The 18,026-nt window shown below is 44.1% G+C and overlaps 1 protein-coding gene across 1 annotated transcript in view; it reads right to left on the bottom strand.

Moving 5' to 3' along the window:
• Positions 1-18,026, bottom strand: part of LOC124043217 (raftlin-like) — a 75,716-nt gene that overhangs the window by 19,438 nt on the left and 38,252 nt on the right. The window contains exons 4-5 of the mRNA XM_046361545.1: positions 6,996-7,104; positions 106-1,123 (exon numbers count right to left, since the gene is read on the bottom strand). Of these exons, the coding sequence (XP_046217501.1) occupies positions 106-1,123; positions 6,996-7,104 (1,127 nt within the window). The remainder of the gene's footprint in view (positions 1-105; positions 1,124-6,995; positions 7,105-18,026) is intronic.

Here is an 18,026-nt window from a genome sequence, read left to right on the forward strand (position 1 = left end):
AAGTTGCTGCGGAGCCAGAGGCAGAGCTGCCCTATCTGTCAGCATCATCTTACACCAGCAGCCTGTCAGTAATGCAGTCGCAACAGTAGTAGATCCCACACTCACTTCTCTGTGCTGGTGGAGACCCCACAGCCTTCTTATCTCTGTCTGGACTCTTGACCAGAATGTGATTGTTGTTGTTGTGGGGCGGGACTCCACTGCTTCTCTGATACTTATCCAGGTCACCCCCTGTACCCCTGTTTCCATGGTTGCACCCCCTCTCAGTCCAGGATTCTGACCCGCGGTTGCCGTTGTCTAGTTCTGGTGACTGGACCAGGTTGTCTGTGCCATGGTCCTGTTTTGGTATCAGTCTCTGGTTCTGTGCCTGAGGGCTTGGACTCTGTCTGTCTCCCTGGTGCCGTCTGTCTGCGTCTGGACCACCAAGTCCATGTGTTAACTCTGCTGGGCTGAAGTTTGGTATTAGAGTCCTGATGAAGTCTACTTGGCTTTCATTCTGTTGTCTCTTTATACATGTGGTTTCCATTGGGTTGCAGGACTGTAATTGATCCTGGTCGCTACTGAGTTCAGTTGGGACATGGTTGTGGTGGTCACAGACTGGATCTATTGGGCTGGGACTCAGCAGTCTCTCTGGTGGGTCTGCTGCGTCATCTGGACTATGGTTTGGTTGATCCTCTATTGAGGGTATTCTGACTGTGTTCCCTGTCTGATTGTGTTCCCTGTCTGTTGATTCTACTTCTGTAGAGTCCTGTGTGTTCTCTACAAGTTCTGTTGAGCACAAGTCCAGCTCCACCTGACTGGTATCCGTAGGATTCTGTTCAATTGTTCTGAGTTCTACCGACTTGTATTCTGGTGTCTTCAGTTCTGTGTTCCGGTCGTGTTCTGGTTCTAAGAGGTTCTGATGGGGTTCCGTAGACTCTGTAGGGATGAGGTCTGGTATAGTGGGTTCTGAGGGGCTGGCCGTAGTGCTGATAGTGGTACTGGTGGGGTGTCTGCGTATGGGGGAGGGGCTGGAGTGCAGGGAGGACAGGTCTTCAGGGTCCATGTGCCCCAGGAAACAGGGTCCCCCACCAGGCTGCTGCAGGAAGCCCACAAACAGAACACCCTGCTCTGCCGCATCCTGGATCTGGAGACACACACACACACACACACACGGTAGGCAGGTTTCCATTGACCCAGGTTTATTAGACAAAAGCAATGTCGCACAAAAAATAATTGCAATATGTGTAATGGAAACAGCAGTTATAGGAGACATTTCCCAAAATATCAATTGTATCTGTTCCACACTTTTTCAAAAAACGTTAACCAAATACAACCACCTACTGCTCATTGCTGTTGCTCTAAGATGGCAAATCAGCGCATATGCGCATGTGCCAATTGAATTTCAACAAAGGAAACAGTCGGTGGTTGTATTTGATTAACATTTATTGAAAAAGTGTGGATTTCAGCATACAAAGAAAGGCATGCTACTACAGAGGACAAACATGTGTTTCAGACATAAGGAAGTGGATGGCTGCAAACTTTATACTTTTAAACTCGGACAAAACAGAGATGCTTGTTCTAGGTCCCAAGAAACAAAGATATCTTCTGTTGAATCTGACAATTCATCTTGATGGTTGTACAGTCGCCTCAAATAAAACTGTGAAGGACCTCGGCGTTACTCTGGACCCTGATCTCTCTTTTGAAGAACATATCAAGACTGTTTCAAGGACAGCTTTTTTTCAGTTCTAGGTTAGACTACTGCAAAGCTCTACTTTCCGGCTACCCGGACAAAGCACTAAATAAACTTCAGTTAGTGCTTAATACGGCTGCTAGAATCGTGACTAGAACCAAAAAATTTGAACATATTACTCCAGTGCTAGCCTCCCTACACTGGCTTCCTGTCAAGGCAAGGGCTGATTTCAAGGTTTTACTGCTAACCTACAAAGCATTACATGGGCTTGATCCTACCTATCTATCTGATTTGGTCCTGCCTACATACCTACACGTACGCTACGGTCACAAGACGCAGGCCTCCTAATTGTCCCTAGAATTTCTAAGCAAACAGCTGGAGGTAGTGCTTTCTCCTATAGAGCTCCATTTTTATGGAATGGTCTGCCTACCCATGTGAGAGACGCAAACTCGGTCTCCACCTTTAAGTCTTTACTGAAGACTCATCTCTTCAGTGGGTCATATGATTAAGTGTAGTCTGGCCCAGGAGTGGGAAGATGAACGGAAAGGCTCTGGAGCAACGAACCGCCCTTGCTGTCTCTGCCTGGCCGGTTCCCCTCTTTCCACTGGGATTCTCTGACTCTAACCCTATTACAGGGGCTGAGTCACTGGCTTACTAGGGCTCTTTCATACCGTCCCTAGGAGGGGTGCGTCACTTGAGTGGGTTGAGTCATTGATGTGATCTTCCTGTCTGGGTTGGCGCCCCCCCTTGGGTTGTGCCGTGGCAGAGATCTTTGTGGGCTATACTCTGCCTTGTCTCAGGATGGTAAGTTGGTGGTTGAAGATATCCCTCTAGTGGTGTGGGGGCTGTGCTTTGGCAAAGTGGGTGGGGTTATATCCTTCCTGTTTGGCCCTGTCCGGGGCTGTCCTCGGATGGGGCCACAGTGTCTCCTGACCCCTCCTGTCTCAGCCTCCAGTATTTATGCTGCAGTAGTTTATGTGTCGGGGGGGGTCAGTTTGTTATATCTGGAGTACTTCTCCTGTCCTATCCGTTGTCCTGTGTGAATTTAAGTATGCCCTCTCTAATTCTATATTTCTGTCTCTCTCTCGGAGGATCTGAGCCCTTGGACCATGCCTCAGGACTACCTGACATTATGACTCCTTGCTGTCCCCAGTCCACCCGGCCGTGCTGCTGCTTCAGTTTCAATTGTTCTGCCTGTGATTATTATTATTTGACCATGCTGGTCATTTATGAACATTTGAACATCTTGGCCATGTTCTGTTATAATCTCCACCCGGCACAGCCAGAAGAGGACTGGCCACCCCACATAGCCTGGTTCCTCTCTAGGTTTCTTCCTAGGTTTTGGCCTTTCTAGGGAGTTATTCCTAGCCACCGTGCTTCTACACCTGTATTACTTGCTGTTTGGGGTTTTAGGCTGGGTTTCTGTACAGCACTTTGAGATATCAGCTGATGTACGAAGGGCTATATAAATCAATATGATTTGATACATAGGTATCAGGTCCATGTTTCATAATTCATATTTTTTGAAGTATTGATCATGGGCGAATGATTTAGTCAGAGCTAAATTACACAAAGCCACTCTATTAGTCTGCTGTAATACCCCACACAGTGACATGACAGACCAGGAGCTGTAATACCCCACACAGTGACACAGTGACATGACAGACCAGGAGCTGTAATACCCCACACAGTTACACAGTGACATGACAGACCAGGAGCTGTAATACCCCACACAGTGACACAGTGACATGACAGACCAGGAGCTGTAATACCCCACACAGTGACATGACAGACCAGGAGCTGTAATACCCCACACAGTGACATGACAGACCAGGAGCTGTAATACCCCACACAGTGACATGACGGACCAGGAGCTGTAATACCCCACACAGTGACACAGTGACATGACAGACCAGGAGCTGTAATACCCCACACAGTGACATGACAGACCAGGAGCTGTAATACCCCACACAGTGACATGACAGACCAGGAGCTGTAATACCCCACACAGTGACATAACAGACCAGGAGCTGTAATACCCCACACAGTGACACAGTGACATGACAGAACAGGAGCTGTAATACCCCACACAGTGACATAACAGACCAGGAGCTGTAATACCCCACACAGTGACATAACAGACCAGGAGCTGTAATACCCCACACAGTGACACAGTGACATGACAGACCAGGAGCAGTAATACCCCACACAGTGACATAACAGACCAGGAGCAGTAATACCCCACACAGTGACATGACGGACCAGGAGCTGTAATACCCCACACAGTGACACAGTGACATGACAGACCAGGAGCTGTAATACCCCACACAGTGACATGACAGACCAGGAGCTGTAATACCCCACACAGTGACATGACAGACCAGGAGCTGTAATACCCCACACAGTGACATAACAGACCAGGAGCTGTAATACCCCACACAGTGACATGACAGACCAGGAGCTGTAATACCCCACACAGTGACATAACAGACCAGGAGCTGTAATACCCCACACAGTGACACAGTGACATGACAGAACAGGAGCTGTAATACCCCACACAGTGACATAACAGACCAGGAGCTGTAATACCCCACACAGTGACATAACAGACCAGGAGCTGTAATACCCCACACAGTGACACAGTGACATGACAGACCAGGAGCTGTAATACCCCACACAGTTAAACAGTGACATGACAAACCAGGAGCTGTAATACCCCACACAGTGACATAACAGACCAGGAGCTGTAATACCCCACACAGTGACACAGTGACATGACAAACCAGGAACTGTAATACCCCACACAGTGAAACAGTGACATGACAAACCAGGAGCTGTAATACCCCACACAGTGACACAGTGACATGACAGACCAGGAGCTGTAATACCCCGCACAGTGACACAGTGACATGACAAACCAGGAGCTGTAATACCCCACACAGTTACACAGTGACATGACAGACCAGGAGCTGTAATACCCCACACAGTGACACAGTGACATGACAGACCAGGAGCTGTAATACCCCACACAGTTACACAGTGACATGACAGACCAGGAGCTGTAATACCCCACACAGTTACACAGTGACATGACAGACCAGGAGCTGTAATACCCCACACAGTGACACAGTGACATGACAGACCAGGAGCTGTAATACCCCACACAGTGACATGACAGACCAGGAGCTGTAATACCCCACACAGTTACACAATGACATGACAGACCAGGAGCTGTAATACCCCACACAGTGACACAGTGACATGACAGACCAGGAGCTGTAATACCCCACACAGTGACATGACAGACCAGGAGCTGTAATACCCCACACAGTTACACAGTGACATGACAGACCAGGAGCTGTAATACCCCACACAGTGACATGACAGACTAGGAGCTGTAATACCCCACACAGTGACATGACAGACCAGGAGCTGTAATACCCCACACAGTGACATGACAGACCAGGAGCTGTAATACCCCACACAGTAACATGACGGACCAGGAGCTGTAGGCGACTAATGTGATTGAGCCATTCAGATTCATGCAGCGATCTGTCGTTAGGCACGTCAACACACAGGATTGATGGGTAGCTACAGAAATAGAAACGGCCCGGGCTATATTTCTAATTATAAACTGGGTGGTTTTAGCCCCGAATGCTGATTGGCTGAAAGCCGTGATATATTAGACCATATACCATGGGTATAACAAAAATATACTTTTTACTGTTCTAATTACATTGGTAACCAGTTTATAATAGCAATAAGGCACATTGGGGGTTTGTAGTATATGGCCAGTATAACATGGCTAATGGTTGTATCCAGGCACTCTGTGGTGCATCGTGAAAGAACAGCCCTTAGCCGTGGTATATTGGTCATATACCACATCTCCTCGGGCCTTATTGCTTAATTCTGTATTCTAATAGCTACACATCTGGCCAGTGGGGCCTTTGGCTTCCATTGTCTGTTAGCTCTGGTGTACTGTTCTGTGAATGAAATGCTTGGTATATTGATTCACATACGTCATTTACACACTCACCAACACAGAGGCTCATTTACACAATAGACATTATGCAAAATAAGAGCCAATCTAATCGTCCCTAAAGATCAAATATTCTAATGACAAAGGAACCTAATTATCCACTGTGTGTGTGTGTGTGTGTGTGTGTGTGTGTGTGTGTGTGTGTGTGTGTGTGTGTGTGTGTGTGTGTGTGTGTGTGTGTGTGTGTGTGTGTGTGTGTGTGTGTGTGTGTGTGTGTGTGTGTGTGTGTGTGTGTCTGTCATTCTCCTTCTCCCTCACACGGAGCTCCTCTGGTTAATTGTCAGTTGATATTAACGCTGACAGTTTGAGTGGGGCTCGTCAGAGAGAACACAGAATGCTAACTACCACACAAAATAATGAGACCTCTTTCCCCATTATCATCCCTCCACCAATCACAATCAACACAAAGACAATCAACACACACACATTTTGTGGAGCGAGACAGATGAATAAGGGAGACACTGAACAGACACTGCCCACCACTTCAGTCTGTCAAGATTGGGGCGGAAAATACTAAATATATGCGTGCGTGTGTCACACACTCCCACCCAAAGGTTCATTATACCTCCTTGACATTTACTTATTCATATTTAGTGTGTGCGTGTATCATAGGGAAGCAGTGCCCACCTCTGCAGTGTGATAAGACCGGTCTCTCTGTCCCTCACTCTCCTATTGGCTCCTGTCTGTGGTTCTTTTCAGCTATTTCCTGGCAGCCAGGCTGCTATCTGATTGCCTATTCATGTCATGCTGCCTAACCATATCACATTATACTGAGCCCTGTGCATTTCAATCCAATCACCGCTCCCCTTTGTGCTCTGACTGTTCACTTCTCATGGTCACTGTAGAATGAGATAAATTCACTACTATATTGTTATACTAAGAGGGCTTTTGTGGTTGTTAAATTATGATGTCACAGCTGATAGTGACATTAGGGCGGCATCTCAATAGTTTGAAGTGGTTTCCTCTCCTAACTTCTCCTTTTCTTTCCTCCACTCCATCTACATGGACCTAAAGAATGATACAGGTGTACATAACCAGTAGGGGAAGGAGCTGAGGAAGGTAAGTGCCATCCAAGGGAATTAGGATGAGCTTTCCCCTAGTCTCTTCTCTGTCAAATATTTAGGTTTCATTTTGGGGAGGAATTCCGGAGTGTAATGTCCCTTTAAGCTCAAATTTGGGAGGAATTTGTTGATCCTAGATCTGTGCCTATGGGCAACTCCTCTCAGAGTGGAGCTAAGTGGGAGTAGTAAGCTGATCCTAGATCTGTGCTTTAGGACTAATGGTGACCTTCTTCACGTAGTTCTGGATGACATCCGGGTCGGGGGCCTGGTGACCCGCCACACACACGTCTGTCTCCAGGCGATGGCCTGCCCACATCAGCTGGGACTTCTCTGAACTGGAGAGAAATGAAAGAGGGATTAAGGAAGACATGAGCCTTTTTTAGATGTGTACCAAATGGCATCCTATTCCCTATATAGTGCACTACTTTGGCCAGGGCTCATAGTGGTCCATAGGGCTATGATCAAAAGTAGTGCACTATGTAGGGAATAGCCATTTAGGATGCATACTGACTTTCTTCTCAAAGAAACACATGAACGTGCAGAAAGGACTGACGAAGGTGTAGAAAGGACTGATGAACGTGCAGAAAGGACTGATGAAGGTGTAGAAAGGACTGATGAACGGTAGAAAGGACTAATGAAGGTGTAGAAAGGACTGATGAAGGTGTAGAAAGGACTAATGAAGGTGTAGAAAGGACTGATGAACGTGTAGAAAGGACTGATGAACATGTAGAGAGGACTAATGAAGGTGTAGAAAGGACTGATGAAGGTGTAGAAAGGACTGATGAACGTGTAGAAAGGACTGATGAAGGTGTAGAAAGGACTGATGAAGGTGTAGAAAGGACTGATGAAGGTGTAGAAAGGACTGATGAAGGTGTAGAAAGGACTGATGAACATGTAGAAAGGACTGATGAACGTGTAGAAAGGACTGATGAAGGTGTAGAAAGGACTGATGAAGGTGTAGAAAGGACTGATGAAGGTGTAGAAAGGACTGATGAACATGTAGAAAGGACTGATGAAGGTGTAGAAAGGACTGATGAAGGTGTAAAAGGACTGATGAAGGAAAAGGACTGATGAAGGTGTAGAAAGGACTGATGAAGGTGTAGAAAGGACTGATGAACGTGTAGAAAGGACTGATGAACGTGTAGAAAGGACTGATGAACGTGTAGAAAGGACTGACGAAGGTGTAGAAAGGACTGACGAACGTGTAGAAAGGACTGATGAACGTGTAGAAAGGACTGATGAACGTGTAGAAAGGACTGATGAAGGTGTAGAAAGGACTGATGAACGTGTAGAAAGGACTAATGAACGTGTAGAAAGGACTAATGAACGTGTAGAAAGGACTGATGAACGTGTAGAAAGGACTAATGAACGTGTAGAAAGGACTGATGAACGTGTAGAAAGGACTGATGAAGGTGTAGAAAGGACTGATGAACATGTAGAAAGGACTGATGAACGTGTAGAAAGGACTGATGAACGTGTAGAAAGGACTGATGAACGTGTAGAAAGGACTGATGAACGTGTAGAAAGGACTAATGAAGGTGTAGAAAGGACGGATGAAGGTGTAGAAAGGACTAATGAAGGTGTAGAAAGGACTAATGAAGGTGTAGAAAGGACTGATGAAGGTGTAGAAAGGACTGATGAAGGTGTAGAAAGGACTGATGAAGGTGTAGAAAGGACTGATGAAGGTGTAGAAAGGACTGATGAACATGTAGAAAGGACTGATGAACGTGTAGAAAGGACTAATGAACGTGTAGAAAGGACTGATGAACGTGTAGAAAGGACTGATGAACGTGTAGAAAGGACTGATGAAGGTGTAGAAAGGACTGATGAAGGTGTAGAAAGGACTAATGAAGGTTTAGAAAGGACTGATGAACGTGTAGAAAGGACTGATGAACGTGTAGAAAGGACTAATGAAGGTGTAGAAAGGACTGATGAAGGTGTAGAAAGGACTAATGAACGTGTAGAAAGGACTGATGAACGTGTAGAAAGGACTGATGAAGGTGTAGAAAGGACTGATGAACATGTAGAAAGGACTGATGAACATGTAGAAAGGACTGATGAACATGTAGAAAGGACTGATGAACGTGTAGAAAGGACTAATGAACGTGTAGAAAGGACTGATGAAGGTGTAGAAAGGACTGATGAAGGTGTAGAAAGGACTAATGAACGTGTAGAAAGGACTGATGAAGGTGTAGAAAGGACTGATGAAGGTGTAGAAAGGACTAATGAAGTTGTAGAAAGGACTGATGAAGGTGTAGAAAGGACTGATGAACATGTAGAAAGGACTGATGAACGTGTAGAAAGGACTAATGAACGTGTAGAAAGGACTGATGAAGGTGTAGAAAGGACTGATGAAGGTGTAGAAAGGACTAATGAAGTTGTAGAAAGGACTGATGAACGTGTAGAAAGGACTGATGAACATGTAGAAAGGACTGATGAAGGTGTAGAAAGGACTAATGAAGGTGTAGAAAGGACTGATGAACGTGTAGAAAGGACTGATGAACGTGTAGAAAGGACTAATGAACGTGTAGAAAGGACTGATGAACGTGTAGAAAGGACTGATGAACGTGTAGAAAGGACTAATGAAGGTGTAGAAAGGACTGATGAAGGTGTAGAAAGGACTAATGAAGGTGTAGAAAGGACTGATGAACATGTAGAAAGGACTGATGAACATGTAGAAAGGACTAATGAAGGTGTAGAAAGGACTGATGAAGGTGTAGAAAGGACTAATGAACGTGTAGAAAGGACTGATGAACGTGTAGAAAGGACTGATGAACGTGTAGAAAGGACTGATGAACGTGTAGAAAGGACTGATGAACGTGTAGAAAGGACTTATGAACGTGTAGAAAGGACTGATGAACGTGTAGAAAGGACTAATGAAGGTGTAGAAAGGACTAATGAATGTGTAGAAAGGACTAATGAAGGTGTAGAAAGGACTGATGAACGTGTAGAAAGGACTGATGAAGGTGTAGAAAGGACTGATGAAGGTGTAGAAAGGACTGATGAAGGTGTAGGAAGGACTGATGAAGGTGTAGAAAGGACTGATGAAGGTGTAGAAAGGACTGATGAAGGTGTAGAAAGGACTGATGAACATGTAGAAAGGACTGATGAACGTGTAGAAAGGACTGATGAACGTGTAGAAAGGACTAATGAAGGTGTAGAAAGGACTGATGAACGTGTAGAAAGGACTGATGAAGGTGTAGAAAGGACTGATGAAGGTGTAGAAAGGACTGATGAAGGTGTAGAAAGGACTGATGAAGGTGTAGGAAGGACTGATGAAGGTGTAGAAAGGACTGATGAATGTGTAGAAAGGACTGATGAAGGTGTAGAAAGGACTGATGAACATGTAGAAAGGACTGATGAAGGTGTAGAAAGGACTGATGAAGGTGTAGAAAGGACTGATGAAGGTGTAGGAAGGACTGATGAAGGTGTAGAAAGGACTGACGAAGGTGTAGAAAGGACTGACGAACGTGTAGAAAGGACTGATGAAGGTGTAGAAAGGACTGATGAAGGTGTAGAAAGGACTGATGAACATGTAGAAAGGACTGATGAACGTGTAGAAAGGACTGTTGAAAGTGTAGAAAGGACTGATGAACGTGTAGAAAGGACTGATGAACGTGTAGAAAGGACTGAAGAAGGTGTAGAAAGGACTGACGAACGTGTAGAAAGGACTAATGAACATGTAGAAAGGACTAATGAACGTGTAGAAAGGACTGATGAAGGTGTAGAAAGGACTAATGAACGTGTAGAAAGGACTAATGAACGTGTAGAAAGGACTAATGAACGTGTAGAAAGGACTGATGAACGTGTAGAAAGGACTGATGAACGTGTAGAAAGGACTAATGAACGTGTAGAAAGGACTGATGAAGGAGTAGAAAGGACTGACGAAGGTGTAGAAAGGACTAATGAACGTGTAGAAAGGACTGATGAACGTGTAGAAAGGACTGATGAACGTGTAGAAAGGACTTATGAACGTGTAGAAAGGACTGATGAACGTGTAGAAAGGACTTATGAACGTGTAGAAAGGACTGATGAACGTGTAGAAAGGACTAATGAAGGTGTAGAAAGGACTGATGAATGTGTAGAAAGGACTAATGAAGGTGTAGAAAGGACTGATGAACGTGTAGAAAGGACTGATGAAGGTGTAGAAAGGACTGATGAAGGTGTAGAAAGGACTGATGAAGGTGTAGGAAGGACTGATGAAGGTGTAGAAAGGACTGATGAAGGTGTAGAAAGGACTGATGAAGGTGTAGAAAGGACTGATGAACATGTAGAAAGGACTGATGAACGTGTAGAAAGGACTGATGAACGTGTAGAAAGGACTAATGAAGGTGTAGAAAGGACTGATGAACGTGTAGAAAGGACTGATGAAGAAAAGGACTGATGAAGGTGTAGAAAGGACTGATGAAGGTGTAGAAAGGACTGATGAAGGTGTAGAAAGGACTGATGAAGGTGTAGAAAGGACTAATGAAGGAGTAGAAAGGACTGACGAAGGTGTAGAAAGGACTGATGAAGGTGTAGAAAGGACTGACGAAGACGTGTAGAAAGGACTGTGTAGAAAGGACTGATGAAGGACTGATGAACGTAGAAAGGACTGATGAACGTGTAGAAAGGACTGATGAACATGTAGAAAGGACTGATGAACGTGAACGATAGAAAGGACTGATGAAAGTGTAGAAAGGACTAATGAACATGTAGAAAGGACTGATGAAGGAGTAGAAAGGACTGACGAAGGTGTAGAAAGGACTGATGAACATGTAGAAAGGACTGATGAACATGTAGAAAGGACTGATGAACGTGTAGAAAGGACTAATGAACGTGTAGAAAGGACTGATGAACGTGTAGAAAGGACTAATGAACGTGTAGAAAGGACTAATGAACGTGTAGAAAGGACTAATGAACGTGTAGAAAGGACTGTTGAAAGTGTAGAAAGGACTGATGAACGTGTAGAAAGGACTGATGAACATGTAGAAAGGACTGATGAACGTGTAGAAAGGACTGATGAACATGTAGAAAGGACTGATGAACGTGTAGAAAGGACTAATGAAGGAGTAGAAAGGACTGACGAAGGTGTAGAAAGGACTGATGAAGGTGTAGAAAGGACTGACGAAGGTGTAGAAAGGACTGATGAAGGTGTAGAAAGGACTGATGAAGGTGTAGAAAGGACTGATGAAGGTGTAGAAAGGACTGATGAAGGTGTAGAAAGGACTAATGAAGGAGTAGAAAGGACTGATGAACGTGTAGAAAGGACTGATGAACATGTAGAAAGGACTGATGAACGTGTAGAAAGGACTGATGAACGTGTAGAAAGGACTAATGAACGTGTAGAAAGGACTAATGAACGTGTAGAAAGGACTGATGAACGTGTAGAAAGGACTAATGAACGTGTAGAAAGGACTGATGAAGGTGTAGAAAGGACTGATGAAGGTGTAGAAAGGACTGATGAAGGTGTAGAAAGGACTGATGAAGATGTAGAAAGGACTGATGAACATGTAGAAAGGACTGATGAACGTGTAGAAAGGACTGATGAAGGTGTAGAAAGGACTGATGAACGTGTAGAAAGGACTGATGAACATGTAGAAAGGACTGATGAACGTGTAGAAAGGACTGATGAACGTGTAGAAAGGACTGATGAAGGAGTGAACAAAACAATGGATCCTCATGTGCTGGAGCCTAGTCATCTCTTCTGCTTCAGGGAAATTATAACATGTTCAGACAGCATCTATAACATCTTCAGACAGCATCTATAACATGTTCAGACAGCATCTATAACATGTTCAGACAGCATCTATAACATGTTCAGACAGCATCTATAACATGTTCAGACAGCATCTATAACATGTTCAGACAGCATCTATAACATCTTCAGACAGCATCTATAACATCTTCAGACAGCATCTATAACATCTTCAGACAGCATCTATAACATGTTCAGACAGCATCTATAACATGTTCAGACAGCATCTATAACATCTTCAGACAGCATCTATAACATCTTCAGACAGCATCTATAACATGTTCAGACAGCATCTATAACACATCTATAGCACCTTCAGACAGTGTCTATAACATGTTCAGACAGTGTCTATAACATGTTCAGACAGCGTCTATAACATCTTCAGATAGCGTCTATAACATGTTCAGACAGTGTCTATAACATGTTCAGACAGTGTCTATAACACATCTATAGCACCTTCAGACAGTGTCTATAACACATCTATAGCACCTTCAGACAGCGTCTATAACACATCTATAGCACCTTCAGACAGCGTCTATAACATGTTCAGACAGCATCTATAACATGTTCAGACTGCATCTATAACACATCTATAGCATCTTCAGACAGCATCTATAACATCTTCAGACAGTGTCTATAACACATCTATAACATCTTCAGACAGCATCTATAACACATCTATAGCATCTTCAGACAGCGTCTATAACACTTCTATAGCATCTTCAGACAGTGTCTATAACACATCTATAGCATCTTCAGACAGTGTCTATAACATCTTCAGACAGCGTCTATAACATGTTCAGACTGCATCTATAACACATCTATAGCATCTTCAGACAGCATCTATAGCATGTTTGGACAGCATCTATAACACCTATAAAATGTTCAGACAACATCTATAGCATGTTCAGACAGCATCTATAACATGTTTAGACAGTTTTGAAACAGAAAACCGCAGTCACTCTGGTTTCTAAGGTTTCTGATGACAGCGTCCTGGGTGATAGGAGAAAAGGAGGAAAGGAGAGGAGGAGAGTGGGATGGAATAGGAGGAGAGAGGGATGGAAGAGGAGGAGCAAGAACGAAAGGGGAATGATGTTAACGGAGAGACAAGGAGCGATAAGTGGATATATGGAGAGGAGAGAGATGGAGAGTAGAGATGGAGAGAGGAGAGAGATGGAGAGGAGAGAGAAATGGAGAGGAGAGAGAAATGGAGAGGAGAGAGAAATGGAGAGGAGAGAGAGATGGAGAGGAGAGAGATGGAGAGGAGAGAGAAATGGAGAGGAGAGAGATGGAGAGGAGAGAGATGGAGAGGAGAGATGGAGAGGGAGGAGATAGATGAGAGAGAGATGGAGAGGAGAGAGAAATGGAGAGGAGAGAGAGAGATGGAGAGGAGAGAGAAATGGAGAGGAGAGAGAAATGGAGAGGAGAGAGAAATGGAGAGGAGAGAGAAATGGAGAGGAGAGAGATATGGAGAGGAGAGAGAGATGGAGAGGAGAGAGAGATGGAGAGGAGAGAGAGATGGAGAGGAGAGAGAGATGGAGAGGAGAGAGATGGAGAGGAGAGAGATGGAGAGGAGAGATGGAGAGGGAGGAGATAGATGAGAGAGAGATGGAGAGGAGAGAGAAATGGAGAGGAGAGAGAGATGGAGAGTAGAGATGGAGAGAGAGATGGAGAGGAGAGAGAAATGGAGAGGAGAGAGAGATGGAGAGGAGAGAGATATGGAGATGAGAGAGAGATGGAGAGGAGAGAGAGATGGAGAGGAGAGAGATGAGAGAGAGATGGAGAGGAGAGAGAGATGGAGAGGAGAGAGATGAGAGAGAGATGGAGAGGAGAGAGAAATGGAGAGGAAAGAGATGAGAGAGAGATGGAGAGGAGAGAGAAATGGAGAGGAGAGAGATGAGAGAGAGATGGAGAGGAGAGAGAGATGGAGAGGAGAGAGAGATGGATAGGAGAGAGATGATAGAGAGATGGAGAGGAGAGAGAAATGGAGAGGAGAGAGATGGAGAGGAGAGAGATGAGAGAGAGATGGAGAGGAGAGAGAGATGGAGAGGAGAGATGATGAGAGAGAAATGGAGAGAGAAATGAGAGATGGAGAGAGAGAGAAATGGAGAGAGAGAGATGGAGAGGAGAGAGAAATGGAGAGGAGAGAGATGAGAGAGCGATGGAGAGGAGAGAGAAATGGAGAGGAGAGAGAGATGGAGAGGAGAGAGAGATGGAGAGGAGAGAGATGAGAGAGAGATGGAGAGGGAGGAGAGGAGAGAGAAATGGAGAGGAGAGAGAGATGGAGAGGAGAGAGATGAGAGAGAGATGGAGAGGAGAGAGAAATGGAGAGGAGAGAGATGAGAGAGAGATGGAGACGAGAGAGAAATGGAGAGGAGAGAGATGGAGAGGAGAGAGATGGAGAGGAGAGAGATGGAGAGGAGAGAGATGGAGAGTAGAGATGGAGAGATGAGAGAGAGATGGAGAGGAGAGAGAAATGGAGAGTAGAGATGGAGAGGACAGATGAGGAGGACAGATGAGGAGGACAGATGGAGAGGACAGATGAGGAGGACAGATGAGGAGGACAGATGAGGAGGACAGATGAGGAGGACAGATGAGGAGGACAGATGAGGAGGACAGATGGAGAGGAGAGCAAGATGAAGAAAGGAGAGCGAGATGGAGAGGAGGGGAGCGAGATGGAGAGGCCTCATGGCTCCCCTCTCTTTGCACATTGTTCCCCTCCGGTGGGTGCTGATGATACAATCAGCCGTCTCCACGGTGACAGGTGCCACTTGGCAGGAGGGGCATCAAAGGAGCAGCCAAGCACCCAACTATGTATGTGTGCGTGTGTGAGCAAGTGATCAATAAAAATGGGGAGGGGGGTATGTTAGTATGTGTAAGCATATGTGTGTGGGAGTATGAAAGAAAAATATGCTGTATACATTTCCCATTCTACACATATGCTTCAAGAATTCCACGGTTGAGAATAGATCTCTCCCGAAAATCCCAGGAAGAGAATAGGATTCTGCTTCCATTTCACAGATTCTGTGGGTGAGAAAAGAATTCCGATGAGGCTCCTGCTGGTGAGAAAGGTCTTAGCTAACTATGTATCTCTATGTTCTGTGTAGCAGTTATTGAATGAGGGAAATGAGAGTGAGTGTGTGTATGTGTGTGTGTACAGTGGGCAGAACAAGTATTTGATACACTGCCTATTTTGCAGGTTTTCCTACTTACAAAGCATGTAGAGGTCTGTAATTTTTATCATAGGTACACTTCAACTGTGAGAGACTGAATCTAAAACAAAAATCCAGAAAATCACATTATATGATTTTTAAGTAATTAATTAGCATTTTATTGCATGACATCAGTATTTGATCACCTACCAACCAGTAAGAATTCCGGCTCTCACAGACCTGTTAGTTTTTCTTTAAGAAACCCTCCTGTTCTCCACTCATTACCTGTATTCAGCCTGCAGGGTTGAAATATGCTTCTCTCTCTTTGTTTACGGAGGTGCTATCCTCAGATAATAGCATTGTTTGCTTTCACCGAAAAGCCTTTTTGAAATACAACAAGTGTAGCTTTAATTTGCTATCTTGCATGTGTGATATATGAAAGATTGATTTTTATAGTCATTTATTTGAATTTGGAGCTCTACATTTCCCCTGGCTTTTGGCCAGGTGGGACGCTTTCACACAGTCTCCTCTGAACAGTTCATGTTGAGATGTGTCTGTTAGCATTTATTTGGGCTGCAATTTCTGAGGCTGATAACTCTAATGAACTTATCCTCTGCAGCAGAGGTAATTCTGGGTCTTCCTTTCCTGTGGTGGTCCCCATGAGAGCCAAGTTCATCATAGTGCTTGATAGTTTTTGCAACTGCACTTGAAGAAATTTGAAATGTTCCTGATTGACTGACCTTTACGTCTTAACCTCTTGAACCTATAGGGGCGCTGTGTCATTATTGGATAAAAAGACGTGCCCGTTTTAAGCGCAATATTTTGTCACGAAAAGATGCTCGACTATGCATGGAATTCACAGCCTTGGAAAGACACAACTCTGACGTCTCCAAAACTGCAAAGATATTATCTGTGCGTGCCCCAGAACTAATGCAACAGGCGAAACCAAGATGATGTTTCATACAGGAAATGCCCCGTATTCTGAAGGCGCTGTGTTCCAATGTCTCCTTATATGGCTGTGAATGCGCCAGGAATGAGCCTGCGCTTTCTGTATATTCCCCGAGGTGTCTGCAGCATTGTGACGTGTTTGTAGGCATATCATTGGAAGATTGACCATAAGAGACTACATTTACCTGGTGTCCCGCCCGGTGTCCTGTGTGCGTAATCTGTAAATCCATGCGCGTTCCATTTCTTCAGAATTGAAAGTAAACTGCCACGATGGATTTTATCGTCGATAGATATGTGAAAAACACCTTGAGGATTGATCCTAAACATTGTTTGCCATGTTTCTGTAGATATTATGGAGTTAATTTGGAAAAAAGTTAATGACTTATTATTATTTTTTTTCCTTACCCAAACGCAATGAACAAAACGGAGCGATTAGTCGACACAAATAATATTTTTTGTAAAAACGGAACATTTGCTATCTAACAGTCTCCTCATTGAAAACATCTGAAGTTCTTCAAAGGTAAATTATTTTATTTGAATGCTTTTATGTTTTTTGTGGAAAATGTTGCATGCTGAATGCTAATGCTAAATGGTACGTTAGCCATCAATACTGTTACACAAATGCTTGTTTTGCAATGGTTGAGAAGCATATTTTGAAAATCTGAGATGACAGTGTTGTTAACAAAAGGCTAAGCTTGAGAGCAAATATATTAATTTCATTTCATTTGCGATTTTCATGAATAGTTAACGTTGCGTTATGGTAATGAGCTTGAGGTTGTAGTCACGATACCGGATCCGGGATGGCTCGACGCAAGAAGTTAAAGTAATGATGGACTGTCGTTTCTCTTTGCTTATTTGAACTGTTCTTGCCATAATATGGACTTGGTCTGTCACCAAATAGGGCTATCTTCTGTATACCTCCACTACCTTGACAAAACTGTTTGGCTCAAACATATTAAGGACAGAAATTACACAAATTAACTTTTAACAAGGCACATCTGTTAATTGAAATGCATTCCAGGTGACTACATCATGAAGCTGGTTGAGAGAATGCCAAGAGTGTGCAAAGCAGTCATCAAGGCAAAGGGTGGCTACTTTGAAGAATCTCAAATATAAAATATTTGTTAAACACTTTTTTGGTTACTACATGATTCCATATGTGTTATGTCATTGTTTTGATGTCTTCACTATTATTCTACAATGTAGAACATAGTAATAATAAAGAAAAACCCTTGAATGAGTAGGTGTGTCCAAACTTTTGACTGGTACTGAATGTGTGTGTGTGTGTGTATGAGAGGGAGACTGTGTGTGTGTGTATATAATAATAATAATATATGCCATTTAGCAGACGCTTTTATCCAAAGCGACTTACAGTCATGTGTGCATACACACATCAGAGTGTGTGTGAGAAAGAGTGCGT

This window comes from Oncorhynchus gorbuscha, linkage group LG09 (genome assembly GCF_021184085.1).
Source record: "Oncorhynchus gorbuscha isolate QuinsamMale2020 ecotype Even-year linkage group LG09, OgorEven_v1.0, whole genome shotgun sequence".
In the NCBI taxonomy this organism is placed as follows: Eukaryota; Metazoa; Chordata; class Actinopteri; order Salmoniformes; family Salmonidae; genus Oncorhynchus; species Oncorhynchus gorbuscha.